General features: G+C 38.2%; 5 protein-coding genes across 5 annotated transcripts; 3 read left to right on the plus strand and 2 right to left on the minus strand.

Moving 5' to 3' along the window:
• Positions 1 to 627: 627 nt before the first annotated feature.
• On the plus strand, positions 628 to 3,271 carry LOC101300015 (exosome complex component rrp4-like). Its single transcript, XM_004290640.1, has 7 exons — positions 628 to 862; positions 987 to 1,088; positions 1,183 to 1,228; positions 1,304 to 1,393; positions 2,362 to 2,427; positions 2,517 to 2,582; positions 2,681 to 3,271. Exons 1-7 carry the CDS (start codon positions 708 to 710, stop codon positions 3,140 to 3,142), a joined length of 987 nt encoding a protein of 328 aa, XP_004290688.1. The 5' UTR covers positions 628 to 707; the 3' UTR covers positions 3,143 to 3,271.
• An 802-nt stretch (positions 3,272 to 4,073) lies between these two features.
• LOC101300303 (auxin-binding protein T92-like) lies at positions 4,074 to 5,615 on the minus strand. The gene is made up of 5 exons (XM_004290641.1): positions 5,520 to 5,615; positions 5,168 to 5,274; positions 4,746 to 4,949; positions 4,408 to 4,475; positions 4,074 to 4,262 (listed from the first exon to the last, which is right to left on the minus strand). Exons 1-5 carry the CDS (start codon positions 5,608 to 5,610, stop codon positions 4,151 to 4,153), a joined length of 582 nt encoding a protein of 193 aa, XP_004290689.1. The 5' UTR covers positions 5,611 to 5,615; the 3' UTR covers positions 4,074 to 4,150.
• A 181-nt stretch (positions 5,616 to 5,796) lies between these two features.
• Positions 5,797 to 8,409, plus strand: LOC101300585. The gene is made up of 2 exons (XM_004290642.1): positions 5,797 to 5,893; positions 6,540 to 8,409. The coding sequence occupies exon 2, from the start codon at positions 6,569 to 6,571 to the stop codon at positions 8,129 to 8,131; it is 1,563 nt and encodes a 520-aa protein (XP_004290690.1). The 5' UTR covers positions 5,797 to 5,893; positions 6,540 to 6,568; the 3' UTR covers positions 8,132 to 8,409.
• A 2-nt stretch (positions 8,410 to 8,411) lies between these two features.
• On the minus strand, positions 8,412 to 9,971 carry LOC101300872. The gene is made up of 4 exons (XM_004290643.1): positions 9,687 to 9,971; positions 9,072 to 9,282; positions 8,791 to 8,960; positions 8,412 to 8,705 (listed from the first exon to the last, which is right to left on the minus strand). Exons 1-4 carry the CDS (start codon positions 9,942 to 9,944, stop codon positions 8,679 to 8,681), a joined length of 666 nt encoding a protein of 221 aa, XP_004290691.1. The 5' UTR covers positions 9,945 to 9,971; the 3' UTR covers positions 8,412 to 8,678.
• Positions 9,972 to 10,929: 958 nt separating this feature from the next.
• Positions 10,930 to 24,776, plus strand: LOC101301158. The gene is made up of 21 exons (XM_004290644.1): positions 10,930 to 11,400; positions 11,510 to 11,590; positions 12,223 to 12,382; positions 12,479 to 12,635; positions 12,924 to 13,084; positions 13,194 to 13,380; positions 13,735 to 13,850; positions 14,110 to 14,194; positions 15,173 to 15,392; positions 15,544 to 15,648; positions 16,002 to 16,130; positions 16,320 to 16,493; positions 16,621 to 16,854; positions 17,462 to 18,994; positions 19,341 to 21,814; positions 22,040 to 22,432; positions 22,517 to 22,675; positions 23,153 to 23,662; positions 23,739 to 23,886; positions 24,025 to 24,169; positions 24,268 to 24,776. The coding sequence occupies exons 1-21, from the start codon at positions 11,352 to 11,354 to the stop codon at positions 24,401 to 24,403; spliced, it is 7,356 nt and encodes a 2,451-aa protein (XP_004290692.1). The 5' UTR covers positions 10,930 to 11,351; the 3' UTR covers positions 24,404 to 24,776.
• The last annotated feature ends 1,736 nt before the right edge of the window (positions 24,777 to 26,512 follow it).

The raw sequence follows: 26,512 nt of genomic DNA on the forward strand, positions 1-26,512 counted from the left end.
GAGGAGCAGCTCTGGATGGGGAAGCTTCTGTCAAAATTTCAGGTTGATCGGAGCAAGGGAAGGTGGTGAACCTGTGGTCGGTAGCGGCGGCGGTCTGGAATTTTCCGGCGGCCGGTTCGGAGACTTTCCGGCCGGTTCTCAGGTGAGACCGGCGGCGTTGGATCCGGGCGGAGAGAGCTTTATGGGGATATAAAATTCCGACGGAGGGCAGTCGGAATTTTGGTCGGAAATCGGGAAAAACAAGGCTGCCCGATTTTAGGGTTTTGGTTTTTAGGGTTTGGAAAAAAAATGGTGGGCTATTGGCTCTAGGGTTAGAACAAAGTGCATGATAACGTGATGAAGAATAAAGTGTAGAGACAAAGAGATAGCAAGAGAATCATCTTATTCATTGATAGGAGCCCTTTATATAGGGAATTACACAATACCAATATGGTAAGGATATGAATACATAGATCTAGTCTAACTACATATTCTATTGGCATAAGACCAAGGCACACATAGAGAATATCCTAGAACAGAATGATGATAATAGTGAGCCCAATTTAGTTAACATGCCCAGCTACAACGGTGTCCATTCTAATGTGGGCTCGGGTTTCTAATCGGACCCTAATCGGTGGATCTCAATTTCCAATTCATCTAGTCTAAAATCTCAGGCGAAGGGTTTTAGTTAGGGTTTTTTTTTTTTTTTCTAAACAGCGAGCTTCAAAATGAGAGGGTTGCAGGTCTCCTTGAACCAAACCCAGAAGGTTCGCCTTCAGAGAGCTCTTGAAAAGCTCGAGTCTTTATCCTCAAAACCCAATTCCAATGCTTCTGTTATCGTTGCCGATTCCATCCCCGTTAACCACGAAGACGGACTTCTCAAGTACCCACCTCAAATCTCTATCTAAATTGCTTGAATTAGTGAAATTTCGGCTTTGGGTTTTCGTAAAGTTGTGATCTTTGTTCGAAAATGCTTCTGGGTAATTTTGGATTTTGTGTAATTTCAGGGGACATGGGACGTCTGAAGTTAACGGCGAGGTTGTTGCGACGGTTTGCGGCGTCGTCGAGAGGGTGAATAAGCTGGTTTATGTGCGTTCATTGAGAGCTAGGTAGTCTCTGATTCAATGTGCTTGAGTTTTTCTTTGGTTTGTTTTGGTTTGCTTTGGTGTTTGTGATGATTGAGTTGTGGAAAATATGATGTAGGTATAAACCAGAGGTTGGAGATATTATTGTAGGACGTGTTATTGAGGTAAATGAAAAGAATGCTTAATCTCGTTTGAGTTTGGTGATTGTATTTGTTTGCTGATCATGAATTCCTGTTCAGGTTGCTCCGAAACGTTGGAGAGTGGAGATAAACTATAGTCATGATGCAGTGTTGATGCTTTCATCGATGAACTTACCTGATGGTATCCAGGTAATACTGTTAGCCGAATTGTATTATGTGTCAGTAGCGATGAAGTTTTTTTGGCAAATATGATTCTCACTGTTGCTATATAGTGGACTAAGAATGGTGTACAGAGTTGCATTGGGCTGCTAAATGTTTGGTTTTTAATATGTTGATTCTGACTTCCTGTTACTGATAGCAATGTTAACTAAGGCATGCAAGTCTGTTCATACATTCATCTGTGATTCTGTCTGAGTTTAATCTGGGTGATGTCTTATGCGTAATATACATCAGCAGCAGTGAACTCCTTTTATCAAAGATTCAAGTCTTAGTGTTGCTAAATAGTTGACTAGTGGTACAAAATGCTTGTAAAAGCTAATTAGTTTGCTGTTTACTAGAAGTTGCCCAATCAACTATTACTGACCGGTGACCAACATAGTGATTAGATTGAAAACAAGATCGCCAGTTTTGCATTTGACATGTTAAGACAGACAATGGAATTCTTTTAATCATCTGTGCACTAGCGTGTATGTAAATCTGTGAGATGCCTTAGCTGTTTTAAGTCTTACCTTTTTGTACCAGTCTGTTTTGTAACACAAATGCGACTTCTATTCAAGGAACATAATTGGAATTAACTTGATTATAGAAACTGGCACAATTCCTATCATCATCCCTCTAATATGTAAATATGGTAAGGTTTGATTTGGTTCATCCTTTACTCTAAGTTCCCGCCTATACTTGTATGCAGGCTCCTCTAGTTACTGCCTTTTGCTAAAAAGTTATAAGATTATGTTTGTAATTTTATTTATTGGATATGGTAAAGTTTCTATTTGTTTAAATGGGAAAGCGGCTTATTGTCAAATGATGCATGTATAGTAGTATTACAAACGGAGAGCTATGAGACAGCATGTATTGCCCTTCTGTGAACGCACAACTGTTGTGATGTCCGATTTTATCATGCAATTCCCTCGTTTAAGTTACACTCATTTGTTTGCTAGAGGCGTCGAACTGCTCTGGATGAACTGAACATGCGCACTATTTTTGAAGAGAACGATGTCATTTGTGTAAGTCCTGTGGCATAGATAACTGTCCTAATTGAAGAAAAAGATGAATTGATATTCTGTTCCATCTCTCTAATAATTTTCCTTGTCAGGCTGAAGTTCGTGGTTTTCAATACGATGGTTTACATCTCCAAGCAAGAAGTCAGAAGTATGGAAAGGTTTGTCTTCCTAGTAATCTTTAAACCCCTAGTAATATTCTCTGAATGACCTTTTAATAATCACAATGATTATAATTGAATGATAAACCTCATTGCAGCTTGGAAGGGGTCAGATGCTCACAGTCCCTCCTTATCTAGTGAAAAGACGCAAACAACATTTCCATAATTTGGATAAGTATGGAATTGACCTTATTCTTGGCTGCAATGGATTCATTTGGGTTGGTGAGCATGTTGAAATTACAGACGATATGGTTGTGGATCAAGTGAACAATTCCGAACAACAGAGTGCCAAATCTGATAAAAAAATTCTAAGCCCTGAAGAGCAAGAAAGAAGCTACACTCCCCAGGAGACAAGAGAGAACATCGTCAGGACTGCAAACGCTATTCGCGTACTGTCTGCTTTAGGTTTCAATATTACGGCTGAAGTGATCATGGATACGGTCGAGTTGAGCATTTCTCTTAAACAACAGGTCCCCATATATAAAATGCTTGGTGCAGAGTTCTGTGTTCTTGTTGCAGAAAAGGAAGCTGCAAGGAGAAGCGTGACTAAAAAGAAATGATTGTTCAGATTTTCATTTAAACAATTTCTTGTAGCATCATTTTCTTTCTCATGTCTTGTGCTTTTAATTTATCATCAGAAAATTTGTGAACTTTTAAGCTTTGTAAGTGATCCCTAGTCGTGTTGATAGATATTGGGGACATAGAGCAGCCCATCACTACTAACATTAGTCTCAATACCATCTTATTGTTTTTCAATAGAAGTTTCCCATTTTTAAATCTGAGTTTTATAACATAAAATGTTTTTAAGGAAACCTTTCTAATGAAAACTTTTAAGTTGAGGACTTGTTGAAGATTTTTCGGCTTATCTCACATTTCAATCTTATATCTATATTTTGACCGTTCAGTTTATAGGTATTTATGACTAGATCATTTTTCTAAATTTTCAGTTATATTGAAAATTGTTAAGGCATTCATATGTGTGACTTATTAATTGTGAACTTAAACGGTTTTTATTTGACAAATTTGGTTCATTAATTAATTTGATCTAATTTGTTATTTTAACAAATACCAATTGGCTGAAAATTTGTAGAAATGATTTTACTCATATAAACCTAAAAACTAAATAGATAAGATGTCAAAATGTGATCAAAAAATGGGTCTTTTAAACCATAAACCTAATAGTACTCAACTAGTCTTCAACTTTAGAATCCTCGTTAGAAAGACTCCCATGTTTCTAATTGACCTATAGAATCAACAAAAAAATGTTTAGGTTGTAGAACCGACCTATAAAATCTACCTGAAGATATACATTGCACAATCCTGTGAAAATAATTTCTTACGATCGGAAATAAGAGATAGCTTTGATCATTGCATCCCAATACAATAATTCAGTAGCATGATGTTATAGGTTGTAGATCAGCTGGTCATTCAGAAGCTAGGTGCATTGGTCACAACAACAATCTACCATACATGAACAAACTTGAAAGTCTGCAAAACTTTTGTACTCATTCTTGTCAAAGATTATGATACTAGTTGCTTTACACCAGATGTATACAAGGTCTCAGATATCACAGCTCATCCTTTGGAGGTGGTTCCAGTTCAAGACATTCTTCGTCCCAATAGTAGGGGAACTTTAGCTTGGATGCAGTGTGAGGCATTGACCAGTTTTCATATATGAACCTGAATTCAGGGAATTTAGTAGATACGAAAAAGTTTAAAACAAAATAAAAGCAGAGCACAGAAGTATCATATAACTCATGGTCGTAGAAGGAACATGAAGCAATCTAACAGATCAATATCAAACAAGTTGGGAGACAGATCATACACTTTAATGGGCGGACGAGATATGACAACAAGCACTTGCAAATCCTCGAGCTCATTTGTATTACGGATCTGGAAGACAATACAAAGGATAAATAAGCAAGACCACATTAAAGTAGTTGTGAAATCCATTAGAGAATAATACCACTGATAATAAAACAATCAGCAACTCCTTGATCCAATCCAGAATCCACAACCTAAAATAAAACTCAGTTATGGACACACTTGCCTGGTTACTTTTTAATAGTTTATGAATAGGAAATGAGGTACATCAATTGAATCAATGCCATGGACGATGGAAACTTCTAGGGCAGGGACACTGATTCATAGAGCCTAAATTACCTGGTGAACATCGTTAACAGGGATCTGAAATGTGCTATTTGCAAAGATAGAGAACTCTTGTGGCTTTCCAGGGTACTTCTCATGTGAGTTTGGTGCAAGGTACACAGTTCCACTACCCTTCAGGACAACAAACACTTCTTCACACGAATGCCTGTGTATCGGTGTGCCTGATCCTGGAGAAAGTGTTTGCAGCCAAACTTCAACCTGTAAAGCCAGCAATTGCATTACATACTGCCCCTGCCCCCCACCCCCCCCCCCCCCCCCCCCCCCGAAAAACCGATACTCGAATCTAAACACATTCATCACAAAGAAAACGCTAGAGTCTACACACATAGTCACATGAAAACGGTATCCATTTCAATTCTCAAAACATCACCAACACGGCATAGTTTCTTAAACCAAGTTCCAAATCAACACTGTACCTCTTTCAAGCCATGCAAGAGTGACCCTGCAACAGTAGTGTGTGCCAAACCTCCCCTGCCATAGCTATTCTGCGGAAGCTCACTGATATTCCTTACCACAGGAAACTCTGCGTCAACATTTACACCAAAAATAAACTTAAATCTCAAAATCCACCATCTGGGAATGAAGCAAAACCCACCAAATGCGCATTAAACACATAAACCCATAAATAAAACAAACAATCAACTAGAAAAACCCTAAGGTTTAACTCATCAGCAAACCAATTCTACAAATTCACAAACACCCACTTGAATCACAAATCACACTAGCTTATGGCACCAGCCCACAATAAAAGATGAACAAAGAACTAACCTTGAACTGAGCATTTGGAAGCCTCAGATATTGCAGAGAAGAAAAGCAAGCTTAACAAGAAGAAGAAGATAGGCACAGAAATCTCAGCCATTTTTTCTCACTGATTCTACCACCTTCCATATTCTGGGTATTAATAAACAGGAAAAGAATAACATGATCCGTTGGATCAAATCAACGGTCCACATTCTAAGCTATCTGCTTTGACCCGTGACCCGAACCCGTTTAGCCTAGAGGATGTGGGATAAGGCACAAAAAGGGCAGCGCCAGTTTCGTCTCTGCATTCTCAGTTAGTGAGCTGCCCAGTTCATATAAGCTCCACGAGCCTGGATGAGCTGTTGAACCTAAAACTGGGTCTGGGTCTACTCGCCGGACAGGTAAGCTGCTGCTTATTCTTTATGTGCAAGTTTCTACAAGGTGAGAACAGTACAGTGACTATAATGTAGATAAAAGGGAACTGGAAATGATAAGGTTATGGCTTTAGAATCCTAAAGAGTTGGTAAGTCTTCTGGGTTGTGAGGGTTTATGCTTATATGGTAGCAGAAAACTAAAGCATGCCTTCTTTTAAAATTGGTTTTGATTTATTGGATAGAAGTTGAAAGAGGGATTCTTTTTCATAGTTAACCAAACACCTATGATTTTCCCTCTTCTGGGTTGTCTCTGTTATTCAAAGATAATGGCTTCCCAAATTTCACTATAGAAAACCCAGATTTTCTGTGTTATACTTGATAATAGAGATGGAACAAGCACTATGTTCCACATTTGGTTGTTGAAGTTGGACATGAGTTTTAGAGTTGGTATGTTTCATAATTTATATTCCTAGATTCATTCCTAGAAGTCCATTGTTCAAATAAGTAAGAAGATAAGATATATACGACCCAAAGGATGAAATTTGATTCATTTTCTTGCCTATGGCAAATCATTGCCATCATTTCCTTTTGCCAGGATGATTTGTTTTGAATGAACTAGGTATTCTGTTGTGTTGCTGATTCGTTTTATATTTTCTTTTTTTTCTTTTAACAGATTCATTGATAAATTTAAACCTTCGGAGTATGAGGATCATAAGCTATACTGGTGTTACAAAACCCAGCTTTTTGCTTGTGCATCCAGAGTTACCAGCACTTGCATGGAAGCTCCAGTTTACTTCCATATCGCCTCAAATCCCCCGTTCTCGTGAGAAGTTGGTTGGGTTGATTACAAGATGTCAGCATTCTGATGCTGGTAGAACAAAGGCGACCAGATATGCAGATTCATCTGTGTCAAGTACAAAGTCCAGTCGTTTGGGTCAGAGACAACGAGGCCCTTCATCATTGTATAGTCGTCCTAGTCTATTAGATATGAGGAATGACAAGGTGGCGAATCGTGCCCGGGTTTATGATTTCTTACGAGGAATTGGTATTGTCCCTGATGAGCTTGATGGGTTGGAGCTTCCTGTTACCGTTGAAGTTATGAGGGAGCGTGTGGATTTTCTTCATAGCCTTGGGCTTACAGTTGAAGACATCAACAACTATCCACTTGTTCTAGGCTGCAGTGTGAAGAAGAACATGATTCCTGTGCTTGATTATCTTGGCAAATTGGGTGTTCGGAAATCCACTTTCACTGATTTTTTGAGAAGATATCCGCAAGTCTTACATGCTAGTGTGGTAGTTGACCTTGCACCGGTGGTCCAGTATCTTCAAGGAATGGATATCAAGCCCGATGATATTCCTCGTGTACTTGAAAGATATCCAGAATTGATGGGATTCAAGCTTGAGGGAACTATGAGCACGTCGGTAGCTTATTTAGTTGGCATTGGGGTTGCAAGAAGAGAGATTGGAGGTGTTTTAACTAGATATCCTGAGATTTTGGGGATGCGTGTAGGAAGGGTGATCAAGCCTTTTGTTGAGTATCTTGAAAACTTAGGTATTCCAAGGTTAGGGGTGGCTAGATTGATAGAGAAGCGGCCTCACATTCTTGGGTTTGGATTGGAGGAGAGGGTGAAACCAAATATTGAATCTCTTTTGGAGTTTCACGTTAGAAAAGAATCACTTGCTTCTGTTGTTGCACAATATCCTGAGATCATAGGAATTGACCTAAAGCCTAAGCTTGTCAGTCAACAAAGTTCACTCAAGTCAGTTATTGATTTGGGTCCAGAGGACTTTGGTAGAGTTGTTGAGAAGATGCCACAGGTTGTTAGCCTGAGTGATAAACCCATGATGAAGCATGTTGATTTCCTTAAGAATTGTGGGTTCTCTTTGGAACAAATGAGGAAGATGGTCACTGGGTGTCCCCAGTTGCTTGCTTTGAATCTTGACATCATGAAACTTAGCTTTGATTTCTTTCAGAAAGAGATGCAAAGGCCTTTGGATGACTTGGTTGCTTTCCCAGCATTCTTCACTTATGGTCTGGAATCCACCATAAAACCAAGGCATAAGATGGTGACAAGGAAAGGGTTGAAATGCTCGCTTGGATGGCTTCTCAATTGCTCTGATGAGAAGTTTGAGCAACGGATGGACTACGACACTATTGAAATGGACGAGATGGAATCATCGCCATCATTCGATATGAATACTCTCACTGAACCAAGGAGCGATGAGTCAGGTTCAGATTATGATAGTGATGATGAGTATGCATAGAATCATGAGTCAACCCCAGGGGTTTTCGTGTAGAGATTTTGAATGTTATATTATAAAAGTAAGTTTCTTTGCTCTTAGCATTCTACATCCACACAAACTGACAAAACTACTTCAACTTGAGGAATGGAAGGGCAGGTTTGCCTTACTATTCAACCCCTATTGCTGGCTCTGATATTTATCCATTTCTTACTCCCTGTAGTGCAAGAGATGAGTATTAGTTATGTTATAAACTAGTGTATGATGAGCTTGAAATCTATTTGCTTTGAACTTCTCTATTCTAGATTCCAGAACAAGCAGAGATCTGTATGGAAAGAGTAGTATTCATGACATTGTATATACAAACAGATCATTGCACTACGTTGTTCACTGTATTTTCATTTGTTAATATCCCAAAAAATTCTGCTATCTCTGTTGTGCAAATGAGGAGTGCTAGTGCTCCAATGTGTCCTCAAAATGTACAATATTTCCTTGTACTAGGGGCCATTCAGAAAGTTCATCTATGGCTATATGGCCTATGTTCTCTGAAGAGAGCAAGTAATGTGGATTCCTACTCTTCTCTTTGAAGCCACCCCAGCTGTAGAAAATAGAACTGTTGTTAGCAGAAACTAGAGCAACACATTACTGAAGGACATGTCTAATTTATAGATCTGATTGCATACCTTCCATGCATACATGGCAAAGAAGGCTACGGTATCAGCAGACCAAACAACTGCAAATGACTTCACAAAAAATGGGATTGTCACATTGAGCAATGGAACCAGGAGAAAGAGATAGTTCAAAGCTTCCTTCTCATTTTTCGAGCAGTCTCTCGCACGAAGTGAAGGAATTGCTGCAAACATTAGTTAGATTATCTATCAAGACGTTTGATCATTTGCTCTACAGCTAAAGTAACCTATCTGAATAAAAAGGTTGCAGCTAAATTATGAGGAAGAGAACTTACTAAACATCCAAATGGACCACATTCCCATTAATCTCCAAAGATCTGGTTCATTTGAAGGGAATATGAGATTGAAAGACAGAACTCCACCTAAGAGCATGCAGGCATAAGCTTGCACCTCGAAAACAGTGTACAAGACGGAACCAGGCACCGCTGGATTTTTGCTTGCTGTGGATGCCCTTGGTGCAAATGTTGCAGCAGTCTTCTGAACAACCTGTTGTGCAAATGAAAGCGTTGATCTTGAGAGGAATTCTATAACATCATAACTTTCTCTCTGAAAAACAATCTATTGTACTACTGCTACATATGAAGATATGTAAAAACTGAAATACTGAATCTATTTCCATGTTTTTGTAGCTAGTAAAACTATAGCTGAAAATGTATGCCTTTTACCCAGGATATATTGTTGTTATAGTATTTGCCAATACTAGGTAAAAATGCTTGATCAAATAACTTAACAACATTCATCTTAATCGTACAATAACACGATTTCTCCTATCCAAGACAACCCAGTTAACAAAACAAGTCTGTTTCTACAACCTAGTTCCAAAAACTTCAAGCCGTTTACAGCACACACAAGAGTATTCCCAGTACTCCAGTAAAGTTCAGAAAACCAACCTTTTTGAGGTCCTGATCAAGTGGAGCAGTTGCTGATTTAGAAGAAGACTTGGTTGCTTCCTTTGGTTGAGCTTCTTGTTCTTGTTTTGGTTCAGCTTCTAGCTCATTTGTATTGGCATTGACATTGGCATAGACTTTGAAGCAGATTTTGCTAGGAAATGAAGTTTTAATTGCTGATATGTTCCTCTGGTTTGAAATGTTAGAAGGAAATCTTGAAACTTGATAATTGCAGAGAGATGTTGAAGTTAAGGTGTTCATGTTTAAGAGACTCCACTGCAAATAGAGAAGCAGAGGACCCCTCAAAAATCAACAACAAGGAGAGGCAGAGAGAAATAGAGTGGGGATAAGATACTTGAGGCAAGAAAGAGCTCAGTCAGCTCATTTGGTTTCATTTGAGCCGAATACGCATACGTGACCCAATCATATACTAACACTTGTTTGGTTGGAGACGGCGCCAATTGTTTCCTGTTCTTGCCCATCTCCTAAACCTCCATTTAAATCTTTATTATTGGCATACATTTTACATTGTTGTTTTGTAATCTTTAACTTAACTACTGATTGTTCAAATCACATTTCAATGAAATTAGAGATACTTTACTCACCAAATTATATCAAACAAATGAACCAGTTGTCTGAAAAATATGAACTTTCACTAAAATCTTTACTTGGTTTGACGTGGTTAGATGACTCAATCGGTCTGCAATACGAACAATATGTTTTAGTACCAACAGTTCTAATCATAAAATCTTATTTTTATGTACTTGATGACAATGATTCAAATTTAGCTCCAATTGAGAACGTCATTTGATCATTATCAACTCGTTGGTGAAGTTAACTTTCACGAAAGTTGTCATTTTATTTGAATTAATATCATTTGATCATTGTCATATTAACTCCATTTATTTTTATTTTTAGTCTACTCTCGTCGGACAATCATAGCACCTTCTACCCATTACCCCATCATTTATTTCATTCATAATGATCAAGCGATATTGCTTTTCGAACCATGGATGTAGTTCTATCGTGGATCAAAGATTTATGTATGATTTGTATGAACAAACCCCCTAAACTGATGACAAAGATGAAAGAGAATTAATGCTGTCCAAATTAATACGGACCGCTGACAAATGGGCCCTGATATTGATCCAGAGACACATAGGTGGCCCAATTAGATACGCACATCTGTTCCGTCAAATGACGCCATTTCTTTCCCCGCGAAAACCAATCACAGTAAGAAGTGGCGTCAGATTCCGACTCCACAAAACCCAAAACGAAACCAAACTTCCCTCTCCAAATTCCCTCTTCTATTCCTCTTTTGGTCAACACATTGCTATTTTCTTATATTAATTTCCTCATTTTTTTTCTTCTTTTGAAATCGGGGTTGCTTGTTTGCCCAATCTCAAATTGCATGATACCGACATTTTCGCTGTAGAGAAAGACTTTCAGTTCGGAGCTCTCTCTCTGACTGGTAGCTAGGCTATAGGGATTAACCCTTACTTCTCCGACGGTCGTTTTTTTATTTGCCGCGAAAAGTTCAGAGGACTTCGTCTCTGAAATCGGAGAAGCAGCTGATTTGGATTAGATTTCGAATTGGGATTAGCTTATGGGTTTTCGCGGATTCGATGATAGGCCAAAACCCATTTTGTAAATTCAACTGATTTATAAATGGGCAGATTTGTTGGTACCTTTCTGTTGCCTCTGCTGCTGCTTGCAGGTACCGTTAAAATTGCCTGCTTTGAATCAGCTCAGTTTAATTTTGTGTGTAGTTGGTTTAAATACTGTTTACTAATTCTGATTGATATTTACCTGTTTATTTCTTGCAGCTGCTTGCATTCACTGGAGCTTGATCTCTCTTGTTGATTTGATAGCTTTTCTTCTTATTGTATATCATGCCCCGAAAATAGGTAAGCTGTATACGCAAGAAGAAGCATTGTGTGCTTATGGATTACTACTGTCTTGTTAATTACTGCCTTCGAATATAGTACGATATGCAAGGAGTTTTTCTCGGAATGATAAGTCTTAGTTAGATTCTTTTAGCATTACTCACTCCATCAGCTTTGCTCTGAACATTTCTGATTGGCTCAGAAACCCAGTCTTGTGCCTCAGTTATAACTAGCAGCATGATTCTGCATTCGTTTTCCTTTTATTTTTGTTTCCATCACAAATGGTGTATGTGTCTCCATACCCATTAAATTTTGTGAATTTGAAATTCAGCTGGCATTTGAAACATATAATTGACAGTCTGCTGTGTAAACTTGATTGAATATATTGCTATCATATTTATAGTCTATGTAGCCTCTAGGTAAAATAATGTTGTGAGCTTCTTCTTGAGAGTAAAGGAAAACTGAGTTTCCGAAATTTATTTTGAGTGCTGTCCTTAGCATCAAATTTTAGATTTAATCAGTATCAGTTAGATTTTTTTTGAACAATTTTGGTGATATTGGTGTAACTTTTGGAGAAAAAGAAAATAGATTTTGGTGTTTGTTATGTGTCAAATCTAATTTAGTACTTCTAACACTGCTTTTCTATGTTGTAGGATTTCATTTTGGAAGGAGGCTTTTATTTTTGTGGTTCATCATCATATTTTCTTTATTTGTTATTTTCTCTGAAGTTCTATATCTGGTCATATGGGCCATCGAGGGAAATATATGGAGTATAGCACAAGCGTGGTGGGGAAAGCTCATTGGATTCTTGATGTACGAGTTGTCTTTATTTTCTGTTTAGATCACTTCTGCACTTATTTTTTATGTATACTTACATATATACTCTTCTTCTTTTCTGTTCTTTTGAAGAGCTGAGTCATGGAAATCACCATCTGTGGTATACTTTTTGGTGCTTCAACTCTCCATAGTTGCTGTTTCGTTAGTTGATTTGTATGGGAACAGATTTGGTCTTTCTTCATCATATGATTCATGTTGGGGACAATTCTCATCAACTGTTGATCGCTTAGTGTGTAAGTAATTTATGGCTCAGATTTATATATTCCTGCTTGTTTTTGTCCAGGGACATGGAGACCTATAGCATCATTTAAATGAAGCTATTCACAAGAAGTTTATTCAAGATCATACATTGAATAGCTTCATGTAAATGATGCTATAGGTCTCCAACTAGACCTCTGTGAACTGTTTCAAAAATTGTGCAGAGTACTTGATTAGTTGCTTTATGTATAATTGAGCGAACACGATTTTCATAGTATAAGTCTTAAAACTTATCGGAGTTAATTCTCTGTTCCACAAGGAAGGTTCTCATCTAAGGGTTGCTTCTTGCTTGCTGTTGCCTGCTATTCAACTGGTTGTTGGAATCAGCCATCCATCATGGGTTTCTCTACCATTTTTTATTGGGAGCTGTGTTGGTCTTGTGGATTGGTCCTTGACAAGCAATTTTTTAGGACTTTTCAGGTGATTTCCTCATAAATCTACACTTTTATCCAATATTGTTGCCTCTCTCTCTCTCTCTCTCTGTTTTATTCAGTTTCTCTCTCTCATGGGTTCATCTATGGATTTGAAGGTGGTGGAGGCCCTTTCACTTGTATGCAGGCTTCAACATTGTCTTGCTTTATCTGTATCAGCTCCCTGTGGAGTTTCCAGTTATGTTACAATGGGTAGCTGATTTCATTGGTCTCTTCAAAATAACTTCAGGTTCCCAATGGACCGAAGTTTGTTCAAGCTTCTCTCTTGTACTTTTCTACATAATGGTATGCCTATGTTTTATGGCTTTATAAATCTTGCCCAGTATAATTTGCTGGATACTTATAAACCGCTACTCAGATTTTTTGAAAGTTGATCATTATATTTTACTTCTTGAGGATGTTGTTCTATTCTTTTAGTTGATCTGGCTGTTTGAAATGAATCCAAAGTACTAAGCTATAGCTCTGAATTGAATTAGCAATCACGGAACTCTTGATTATGGCACCAGAGAACAGTACTTAACCCACCAAGTGTCTGCTATGCCTCTGCTTTGCTACAATTTGTTTCAGTTCTTAAAATTCTTTATGCATTCCTTTCAGCTGGTTGCGGTTTTGTATTGACCCATTTGCCCTTTAATGCAGTTAGCCTGTGTTAAATGTGATCTGGAGGAGATGGATTTTATCTTGTCTATGAAAGAAAATAACTTGATGGAGCATCTTCTTCCCTCAAAGCATTCATTTTTCATTCGTCAATCTAGGTAATATTCTTTGAAATTATAATATCTATTCATCTGGTTCACATTAGACCATCTTCTATGATCATTTCCTTCGTTGCTTAGAAGTTAACCAATCACCGAGTTTTGTTCTTATATTTTAACCCAAATGGGAGGAAGGCCTGTCTTGGTACCCTAAGTTGATATCTTTGATCGTGCCGGATGATAGTTGGTTCGATCTATCAGCTTTTATCTAGCTTTAAAATGTGTGTTGCAGCTTACTGAATTGTTTTGTTACTTGCAGATCTGGTGCAAGGCATACAAATGTTTTGTTGACAGGGGCAGTTTTCCGGACCTTCAGTATCAACTTTTTCACATATGGTTTTCCGGTATATACTCCGATACCCTCTTTCCCTCTTGACTGAACAAAATTCTGATCTTACATAAGACTGACTTGACACATAGAGTGCCATCTTTATAAGGAGAAGATGAGGTAGTTGTGATTTCAGTGCTTGAGGTTAATGCATGGTGCATTAGGCATAAATTTAGTTTGAACAGTCACGCAGGGAAGTTATTTCCGAGAGTGACATATTTTTAATGCTTTGATCAAGTGAGCCTGATTTGGCAGTTGAGCACTTGCTTGTCAGTTGCAAATTACTCGTAGAAAAACTCATGCTCCTTGTCCAATTCTATGGCGAAGATTTATCGTTTCAGATTATGACAACGGAAAATTTATTGATTGTAACAACATAACTTCTGCAAGTAAGCAACTAATACATGATGTGCTCTTAGTTAACTCAGAAGCCGAGGATGATATTTTTCCTCATCCAATAAGGTTAGGATGATCATATGAGTTGGCGAAACCCATGGAAGGCAGAGAAAGAAGCAGGAAAAAGGGAAGAAGAAAAGAAGCTAATTACGTAGGGTTTAACAGGAGATATTGCATATAATTGGAAAAACAGAACATATAATCGATATGATGGACTTTATACAACTAGGCTAAGGTAAGGATGAAAATAAGAATATAGGTATTGCAACCGAAACAAATGGAATGGTTAATTTGAATGTCACGGAAGCTGAGATCTTTTGGTTGAAGGCTTGTGAGAGGTGACCTACTTTAACCAATTTATATCATGAACTTTTTGTCAAAAAATAACATCTGCCGAGTTTATTTGAATTCATTAGGGACTGACTAAGGGTTGGTGGTATTTAGGTGCTATGGAGCCCATTTTATAGACATTTTTTCAACTTGTCACTTCCATGGTTTTGCTTGCTTGTATCTAGAAAAAAGTTGATGTTATAACATTATTCTCTTTTGACTCTTGTATACTCAGTTCATAAACAGTTTTAGCTGATGCATTGAATAGGTATCCTTGGTTGCTCTTTCCTTTTGGAGTTTTCATTTTGCAAGTGTTTGTGCTTTTGCGCTACTTGCATATGTTGGCTACGTCATATATGCATTCCCTTCCTTATTCCGTTTGCATCGATTGAATGGGCTGCTTCTTGTCTTCATTCTCTTGTGGGCTGTTAGCACATATATCTTCAATGTAGCCTTCACATTCTTGAATTGGAAAATTGGGAAGGTAGTACTCTTTTCTGGTTGAACTCGTCTATGTCTGATCTACAGAAAATGATTGGAACTAACTATTTCCATTACATATTCAGAACATGGACATATGGGAGTTGGTTGGCTTGTGGCATTATCCCATACCTGGATTCTTTTTGCTTGCACAATTTTGTCTTGGAATATTGGTTGCGTTGGGTAATCTTGTGAACAACTCGGTTTTCCTTTGCTTGTCTGATGAGGAAGGGCGATCATCAAATGAAAATAGTATTATCGAAGGTATTGAATTCAATATCAACATAATAGTCAAATAATTGGTAGCTCTACACTTTCTAAACTTTTAATCTAGGGGTGGGGGACACTATTTTATTTAACCTTTTTCAGAGCTTATAGGAGACATTAGAGAATGCACTGTACGTTAAACTCAGCCTATATCTAGCTGATATTATATCAGAAATTAGTTCTATTATGACAATATGCTGCTCCCATAGCTACCCTACTCTCTTCCTATTACATCTTCACTGACAGAGCTTTTGCTTTTTCACTGATTCTAAGTGATCTGCATAGACTTTGTTCATTCCTTGTCAAGTCTACTTTCCATGTATGCAATTCTGTTAAATCCTTAATCACAGGCGAGGGAGAGACCAAAGTTTTGATTGTTGCCACAATTGCTTGGGGACTGCGCAAATGCTCTCGGCCTATCATGCTGGTGCTGATATTTCTCATTGCCATGAAACCTGGTTTCATCCACGCAGTGTATGGTACGTCTCAAATAAGATTTATACAGCTTGGTTTTAAATTACAAAATTGATGGTTGCAATGGTGCTGTTCAATCTTATTATCATATGTTTTTATATGTTAATTAGCTGGACAACTAATGGTTAGAATACAATGTGGCACCATCTGCGACAATTTTCTTATTGGTTGTTATGTTTTGATCTGTGTTTCAGTGATGTTCTTTTTGATCTATCTTTTGAGCCACAACATTAACAGAAAATTACGCCAGTCTTTGATACTCCTATGCGAGGTTCACTTTGCACTATTGTATATCATTCAGATCAATCCGATCTCCAATAGTTTGGAGCAAGAAGGCTCTTTGAGTGCAGAAGTCCTATTGCAGTTAGGTAATCACAATTATTTTCTTTGTTCATTTGTGAATTGATGAAAGCAGTCGTATATATAATGCAAGAGCTAGCTGCTAAAAGGAAAAATGTATGAGTAGTGATATCATCTTTTATGGAAGTTTTGCAGGTCTCCTTGAAAAGGAAAGCTCATGGGATTTCTTGGAAATAGCTTTGCTTGCTTGCTTCTGTGCAATTCATAACCATGGTTTCGAAATGCTTTTTTCGTTCTCAGCGATTGTGCAACATACCCCTAGCCTTCCTTTTGGATTTAGCATTTTGAAAGCTGGTCTGAACAAATCCGTACTGTTGTCAGTGTATGCCTCCTCGTCCACTAATTACAGCCATGACAATCCTTCTTATGGTATTTTCTTGTCCATTCTATAGTATTCATATGCTCTTGAATGACTGGTCAGTCTGATTACTTAGTTTCAAATGATAATTGACTATTTAGTTGGAGTCAGGGGAAGTTGGGCTTTTGATGAGAGTGCAGTCCATAGTTTGTCTACCCAACTTATGAGTATGATAGAAAAACTAAATAGAATATCGGGTGGACGCGAACCAGTTGTTCTGGCAGATAATTTCTTATAGGTATTGGTAGTTATCCACTGCTTATATGATTATAACTATTAATAGCATCCATTGGGATGGATCAAAAGACTGGTCAACTGCTAGTTGTGGAATGAAATTTGGATAAATAAAAATAGATCTGATGAACCTGGAAAAAATATGCCGTTAACTTTGTGATGCTAAGGACCAACCATCATGACTTATACTAGGGGAGAACTGTACTCATTCAGTTTATGAGTTTGATTGAAGACTAAAAACGGCAATGTCAATCCCATTGTACAGGGTACTCACCTTGGAAAACGACCACCAGTACTAGTGTCTTTTACTTCTACTGCAACTGCTTATGCTATCTGTCAAATTACTTGAATCAATGATATTGCTGTTTTGTTTTCTCTTTTCAGAGAGAAGAATAGCATTGTTCCTCAGTGCAATCGGACAGAAGTTCCTATCTATGTACCGATCATGTGGAACCTACATTGCCTTTCTGACTATTCTTGTTAGTGTTTACCTGATGAGACCGAATTATATCTCATTTGGGTACATATTTCTCCTTCTCGTTTGGATAATTGGAAGACAACTTGTTGAGAGAACAAAAAAGCGCCTGTGGTTCCCATTAAAAGCATATTCAATTATGGTATTCATATTTATCTATAGCTTGAGCAGCTTCCCCAGCATTGAGGCTTGGTTGTCCAGGTTGATAGACCTTAAATTTTATCTGGGGTATGAGTCAAAAGCTTCATGTTTGGAAAATGTTTGGGAGTCCCTAGCAGTCTTGATTGTGATGCAACTTTACAGCTATGAGAGGAGGCAGAGTAGGTACAACAGGTCAGATGGTCCTGATTTGACAGAGTTTGGAGTGCTTGGGTTCGTAAAGCGGTTTCTCATTTGGCACAGCAACAAGATCTTGTTTATTGCATTTTTCTATGCATCTTTATCTCCAATTAGTGCATCTAGCTTTTTGTATCTCCTTGGCCTTGTTATCTGTTCAACTTTACCTAAAGCTTCACGAATTCCGTCTAAATCATTCTTGGCATACACAGGATTTCTAGTAACAGCTGAGTATCTTTTTCAGATGTTGGGTAGCCAGGCAGCAATGTTTCCTGGACAAAAGCACTATAATATTTCTCTTCTTTTGGGTTTCCGTGAGTTTAAACCTGGTTTTTGGGGTCTAGAATCTGGATTGAGAGGAAAAGTTCTTGTGATTGCTGCATGCACCCTTCAGTATAATGTTTTCCACTGGTTGGAGAGGATGCCAAGTACTATTCTAAGCAAAGGAATGGGAGAGCCTTGTCCACTGTTTCTGTCAGCAGAAGATACAAATATCAGTGCTACCATCCCTAGTGAGGATAACAGGCCATCAACCTCATTTTCTGTGAAGCAAGAAGGGGCGAGAAGCCATTCATGGCCATTTTTCTCCCCTAGTCTGTTGCATTCACATAATCCCTCATCCCCAAAAGCAGGAACTTCTAAGGGTAGTAGCAGTGGCAAATATTCATTTGGATACATTTGGGGAAGCACCAAGGAGAGTCATAAGTGGAACAAGAAAAGGATCCTTGCCTTGCAAAAGGAGAGATTTGAAACACAAAAGCTCATCTCAAAAATCTATATTAAATTCTGGTTGGAGAATATGTTCAATCTCTTTGGTCTTGAGATAAACATGATTGCCCTACTTCTTGCAAGCTTTGCTTTGTTGAATGCCATATCTATGCTATACATTGCATTGCTTGCTGCTTGTATTATTTTGAATCGGCAGATTATACGTAAGTTATGGCCAACGTTCGTCTTCCTGTTTGCGTCCATTCTCATTCTTGAGTACTTTGCCATCTGGAAGAGTACATGGCCTCCAAATCATCCTGATGCAACTAATCCATGTTGCCATGATTGCTGGAATAACTCAACCATGTATTTCAGTTACTGCATGTACTGCTGGTTAGGTATTACTCTCTTAGCCGTGTTTTACTTACACACTGAAATATACATGTTTATGTGCCCATAGACACTACATCAAGGTTGAGTTTTTAAACACTAGCCTTTGAAAATGCAATGTTGTTCTGAGATACTCGGTTATCCTTTAACTTTGACTTATTGGAAATAGTATTGGTGGTAGTTAATATTTTAGTATGTTTACTGCCCCGTTGCTTGGATTGGTCTCAAATTGAAAATGCTGTTTATGTTTTTCCCTGACCTTATATCTTGTTTGTTTAGTTTTGAACTTTTGATTGTTGTGGAGCCAATGCACTTTACTTTATGTTACTAATGGGTGTTCTGCTTCTGTGATAGGACTTAATGTTGATGATCCCAGAATGCTTATAAGCTATTTTATAGTCTTCATGCTTGCTTGTTTCAAACTTCGTGCTGATCATTTGTCCAGCTTCTCAGGCTCATCAACGTACCGTGAGATGATATCTCAATGTAAAAATACATTTGTGTGGAGAGACCTCTCTTTTGAAACTAAAAGCATGTGGACTTTCCTTGATTATGTGAGGCTTTACTGCTATTGCCATCTACTGGATCTTGTGCTTGCCTTGGTTTTGATTACTGGAACTATTGAGTATGACATTCTGCACCTTGGTTATCTTGCTTTTGCGCTGGTTTTCTTTCGGGTTAGACTTGAAATACTAAAGAAAAGGAACAAGATGTTCAAGTACTTGCGCATTTATAATTTTGCTCTCATTGTTCTCTCTCTTGCATATCAATCACCTTTTGTGGGTTGTTCTGGGAAGTGTGAGAACGTAGATTACATGTTTGAGATGATTGGCTTTTATAAATATGACTATGGGTTTAAGATAACTGCAAGATCAGCTCTCGTGGAAATTATCATATTTATGCTGGTATCACTTCAGTCATATATGTTTTCCTCTAAAGAGTTTGATCATGTGTCTCGATATCTTGAAGCCGAACAAATTGGTATGATTGTGCGTGAACAAGAAAAAAAAGCTGCACGGAAAACTGCACAGTTGCAACATATTCGTGAATCTGAGGAGAAGAAACACCAGCGTAACCTGCAAGTGGAGAAGATGAAGTCAGAGATGCTCAACCTACAAATCCAGCTTCACAGCATGAACTCGGTTACAAACTGCGGTGACTCTCCTGTCAGTGAAGGCCTAAGAAGGAGGAGAAGTACTTCTCTTAACTTGAATAATGATGCTGGGACCCCTGATAAAGAAGGTTTTCCCATGAAAAAGGAGCAGATAATTAGAGACACTTCTAACATTGAATTGCATGATTCTCCTGCAACAGGGAATCTGGAAAACCTTGTTGTGGATTCTATGAGAAATTCAATGCAGTCAAGTCATTGTGAGATCACTGAAATTGAAGAGGACGTTGCTGATGGTACAGCTTTTGATTCAGAGAAGAAAGAGAAGGATAAAGGAAAATCAAAGGATAACCCACTAATATCAGCAGTTCATCTGATAGGTGATGGTGTTTCCCAGGTACAGTCCATTGGAAATCAAGCAGTTAACAACCTTGTCAGCTTCTTAAATATTGACCAAGAGTCTGATATCCATGAGCACTCTCCTGAGGATGGGGTATATGATGAGATGGAGAGCCAGAAAACAAAGTATTCCAGTTTTCATCGTTCATCTTCCCTGCAGTCTGATATGAGTTCAGATGCCACAAGTCTGCAGTTAGGAAGGATCTTCCGTCACATATGGTCCCGCATGCGGTCCAATAATGATGTCGTCTGTTATTGTTGCTTTGTCATCGTCTTTTTGTGGAACTTCAGTTTGCTTTCTATGGTGTATCTGGCAGCTTTATTCTTGTATGCACTGTGTGTCAATTCTGGTCCAAGTTACATATTCTGGGTTGTCATGCTCATATACACAGAGGTCTATATTTTGCTTCTGTATCTATACCAGATTATTATCCAGCACTATGGCTTAGGTATTGCTTCAGAGCTACTGCATGAGTTGGGATTTCCTGGGCATAAACTCCCGTCTTCTTTTGTTGTCGGTTCTTTTCCCATTTTTCTTGTATACTTATTCACCCTCATCCAGAGCTCTATAACTGCAAAGGATGGCGAGTGGATGTCTTCTACAGACGTCAACCTCTATAGGAGGAATGCTTTCCATGGAAAAGAGGTTCCTGTTGGTTATAGCAGGACTGATAGGGCAAAGGACCTGCAGCACATACTTGAAAACTTCATAAAGTTGATATTTAGAAGCTTCTATAGGTACTGGGGATCACTGACACAGGGAGCAGAGTCCCCTCCTTACTTTCTTCAGGTATCTATGGATGTGTGCTCCTGGCCAGAGGATGGGATACAGCCGGAAAGGATTGAGTCTGGAGTAAACCAGTTGCTTAGACTCATCCATGATGAAAGATGTAAGGCAAAGGATCCTAAGCAATGCCCTTTGGCTAGCAGGGTGCATGTACAAAGCATTGAAAGGAGTCAAGAAAATGCAAATGTGGCCTTGGTCGTTTTTGAGGTGGTATATGCCTCTCCCATAACAGACTGTGCTTCGGCAGAATGGTACAAGTCGCTAACTCCAGCAGCTGATGTGGCAAAGGAGATTCATAATGCCCTGCATGCTGGCTATGTTGAAGAAATAGGATTCCCATACCCTATACTCTCTGTTATCGGGGGAGGCAAAAAGGACATTGATCTTTATGCCTATGTATTTGGTGCTGATCTAAGTGTTTTCTTTTTAGTGGCCATATTCTACCAGTATGTTATAAAAAATAAAAGTGACTTTCTTGACGTATACCAGCTTGAAGATCAATTTCCTAAAGAGTTTGTGTTCATCTTAATGGTTAGTTCTTCTATCATTTCTTTCTTACACTAACCAGTGATTTTTTTTTTTCATTTAAAATCCATTACATAACACATTTGCTCAACTAATGAACTTAAGTAATCATGTTGTCTTCGTGGTTTACTCTATGGAATATGGTATATGAAATAGATTGCATTTCTTATGTGTTAATAAGGCATATATGATGTTATCTAATTGCTAATAAATAAGTGGTTTTCATTGCAGATTATCTTTTTCTTGATTGTGCTTGACCGAATAATCTACCTCTGTTCATTTGCCACTGGAAAAGTGATATACTACCTTTTCAACCTCATCCTCTTCACATATTCAGTTACAAAGTATGCTTGGTATATGGAGCCTTCCCACCATGCCGGAGAATTAGCACTTCGTGCTATATTTCTTGCAAAATCAGTATCTCTGGCACTGCAAGCTATACAACTTAGACATGGAATTCCTCATAAAAGCACTTTGTACCGTCAATTTTTGACCAGTGAAATTTCACGAATTAATTACTTAGGATATCGACTATATCGTGCTCTGCCATTCCTTTATGAATTGAGATGTGCACTTGACTGGTCATGCACAACTACATCTTTGACCATGTATGATTGGCTGAAAGTAAGTTTCTAAATCTATAATATATGATTTGACCGGAGCATTTGCATGCTTTATATCTTAAACTAAATTGTGGCTTTCATTCAGCTGGAGGACATACATGCAAGCTTGTACCTTGTCAAATGTGATGCAGTCCTGAATAGAGCAACGCACAAACAAGGAGAAAAGCAAACACAAATGACCAAATGTTGCAATGGGATATGTCTGTTTTTCATATTGATTTGTGTCATTTGGGCTCCAATGCTGGTAAGTAAATTTGACAATATATGGATTCCCATATTCTTATCCTTACAGTAGTTGGGAAAAAATCATTGTGTTTAGCAGGCTTAATGAATGTAATCAATGGTTAATTGAATCATTGTATTCAAGGATAGGTGCATAGAACACACACACACACACACACACACACACACACACATATATATGAAGGATCTTAAACTATTTCCGACCTCCTAGCCCCTAGTCGTACAGTGTATAATTAGATTCATCAAGTCGCAAATGCTAAGAGAAAAGACAAAGCTCCAAATTGATGCATCCTTCCCCTTAGAAACTAACTACGTGCAATGAAAAATTTAGGGAAGTGAGTTATCTTTAAAGAATATCTGGAGAAACCATATACAGAAGTTTGACCAAGCATGAAATTGGTTCCTGTCACTGGTAATTGTTAACTCTCATAGTAGCTTTATCGAATAATGCATAAAAATCTGTTTTCTCTGCTCACAGATGTATAGCAGTGGTAACCCAACAAACATTGCAAATCCTATTAAAGATGCCAGTGTTCAAGTTGATATTAAGACAACGGGTGGAAGGTTGACCCTGTATCAGAGCACCCTCTGTGAAAAGATCGATTGGGATGATGTTAATTCTAATGTTAATCTTGATCCTCAAGGTTATTTGGAGCCATATAATAAGAAGGATGTCCAGTTGATATGCTGTGAAGCTGATGCAAGTGTTCTGTGGCTTGTTCCCGATGTCGTGCAGACCAGATTCATACGGTCCCTCGATTGGGAGAGCAACATGGCTATAAGATTTACTTGGGAACTTTCCAGGGAGAGACCCAAAGGCAAGGAAGTTGTGAAATATTACAGTTATCCTGGTTTTGAGGATCTTCCAGAACAATCAGATGTACAAAAGGTCCTGAATGGCTCTACCAACAGCTTCAGGATACACAATGTCTATCCAAGATACTTGCGTGTAACTGGTTCTGGTGATGTCAGGCCACTGGAAACAGGGGTACATACTCTCACTCTCACTCTGTATTTTTCACAGAATGCTTTATTAAGATTACTCAAATGTTGGTAATATACAGGAAATTTCCGTCACTGCAGACCTCGTTATAAATCGTGCTAGTTACCCATGGTGGTGGTCCTTCCTTGACATCAATTCATCAGATGTCAATGGATGCGGTGGTTTGAGAGGACCCATGGCCATTATTATGTCTGAAGAAACACCACCACGTAAGTTTACCAGACAGATTCTGTTTCAAATGCATATCTTGGTTTTCTGGTTTAGTGACCCATATTTTTGTTAAAATGATTTGTGTTTTTCATCTTGATGGTGTTGTTGACCTGCATGTTACTGTCATATCAATTCAGAGGGTATTCTCGGCGACACGCTAAGCAAGTTCAGCATCTGGGGTCTCTACATAACATTTGTTCTTGCTGTTGGCCGCTTTATCAGACTTCAGTGCTCTGACCTAAGAATGAGAATCCCTTATGAAAATCTTCCCTCCTGCGATAGGTAAGCAACCTTGATCGGAAACTTTGGTTCAAGTTTCATTTACAACCACTTCAGTTCCTATACAAACTTAATGTCAAATTTTCTTGGTTTTGTTGCAGGTTGTTGGCCATATGTGAGGATATTTATGCTGCCAGAGCTGAGGGTGAGCTTGGTATTGAAGAGATCCTTTACTGGACACTGGTGAAGATTTATAGATCACCACACATGCTTCTAGAGTACACGAAACCCGACTAGACCATACATCAAATTCTACGGTGCTCGGTTTAATGCTGATATTGGGTTTGCCCAACACCCCATTTATAGACCTCGGTGATACTGAAACCCGGTCGATGTGGAAGGAATACGAAACACAATACTTTTGTAGCCATGGAAAGCTCTGGCAGTGATGTATCTTGTCTTCCTCCAGCCAACATCTCATAGTTTAGCGTACCTTTTGCCCAATCAAAGGGGACAAGAGCGGTTACATGTGTACATGTATTTCAAAACGACTCTGGTTATGTAAATAGTTCCATACAAGTTTAATCAAGGTCGTCATATAGTTTTCAAGGAAAATGTCTTGTAAATATACATCAGTTGGGAGACTATGAGCAAGGGAATTGTTGCAGTCAGCTTAGTTGCTCACTCGCATGACTTGTCATGATCCCCAAAGAATAGAAAGGATCAATTTTGATACTTTTGTTGAGTGCTTAGATTAATCGACGGGGGTGATACTTGTATAAACCATACATTCTAATGGAGCTTTAAAATGAGCACAAGAAATAACGAACTCAAGGTGGACATGTCAATATGTCATTGATCCATCTCATAATTTTAAGAGCATCATATTATCGTTAGTGAATTAAAATTCACAAGATCCATACACAAGAAAGAAAGGAACTAATTATTCCTGTAATTATTTAAGCTTAACAATGGAGTTTAACCCAATTCCCCTATTATTGCTTCAGCAATAGCAGCAACCTTTTGGACACCTAGATTAAGGTCAGTAATAGGAGACGACCCTCTGAATAAATCTTCACAATATTTCCCAGCCTAGTCGTGAATGCCATGCATCAAATATCCTGCTGCACGAGGGTTCGTATAAGCATAGCTCTTGGCATACGGAACCATAGTTGATGTAATATATGAGTATTGTTTGCTACAGTGTTGCAAAGATGGATCTTCTGGTGTATTGTGAAGAAGCTCCTCAACTTTGTTAAGAACAGTGGTTGATCTAAGCCCGACTACATCGATCATTACTTCCGCCAAGCCTATGCGATCTGCAGAATAGATCTTACTGCCACCAGTCGATTTAAGACAAGAGACACAGGTACCATAGTCTGGTGTCTTTCTGCATGTTTGCTCGATGAGATTCTCATCCATCGGGAAGAAAACTGGGCTGCTGCATTGGCTTATTGGAAGGAATACGAGAAAACAAACGAGTTGAACTAGAAATATGGAGGATGCAGATGGATTCATCATCTTTTGTTTTTGTGTCTTCAGAAAGTGGAGTACGTGTCTCTTATATAAAAGGTACAAACAGTGAAATAATTCATTCAACGAAGAGAAAGATGCATTCTCATTTCTTTTCTTTTTTTGAAAGATGCATTCTCATTTCTTTCTATATGAGTTATGATTTTTACATATCATGTTTCACAGCCGGAAATGCATTTGCATCAACAACCTAAGTGATTTGTGTACTTCGTATTCATAGTCAGCATTTTTTTAAGGGATGTGAAATCTACACTTCCTAAATTGTAATCCACACTCCTTTCTATTTTTGGTAACTTAAATTTTGTCCTTAATGACTTAACTTTTGTCTAAATGATGACTAAATGGTATTACAAATCAATTCCTATGAAACTCATTGCAAGAAGATTTGGCTGCATCAATTGTGAATGTATGCATGAGCCAAATCTTCCCATGATGTGTTGCCAATATTCAATTGTATTCAATGTATTGCTTAATTAGCTAGTTTGAGTGTTTGACCTCTATAGTCCTATTCTAAATTGTCATATGTTGTATGGGCCAATGATAAAATAGTATCTTTAGAAGTAACAAATGATAAAACTGTTAACAAATGTTCTTTGATGATAAAACAATACACTCATTTAAATTCTTTAAACCGTTGCCCATAAATTTTTAAAAAATTACATACTATGCCACTGACAAAAATAGCAATACATTAACCACGATCATCTCTCTCACTCTCTCTCAACTCATCTCCCTCAATCTCTCTCTCTCTCTCTTCTCTTCTCTCTCTCCGGTGAACATGTCGTCCTCCACCGAGAGATTGATGTCGTTACCAAAGCGAGCTAAGAGAGAACAAATTTAGAAGCACACGACGGAGCTCCGCCGTCGTCGTCG

The sequence above is a fragment of the Fragaria vesca genome, linkage group LG2, assembly GCF_000184155.1.
Source record: "Fragaria vesca subsp. vesca linkage group LG2, FraVesHawaii_1.0, whole genome shotgun sequence".
Classification (NCBI taxonomy): Eukaryota; Viridiplantae; Streptophyta; class Magnoliopsida; order Rosales; family Rosaceae; genus Fragaria; species Fragaria vesca.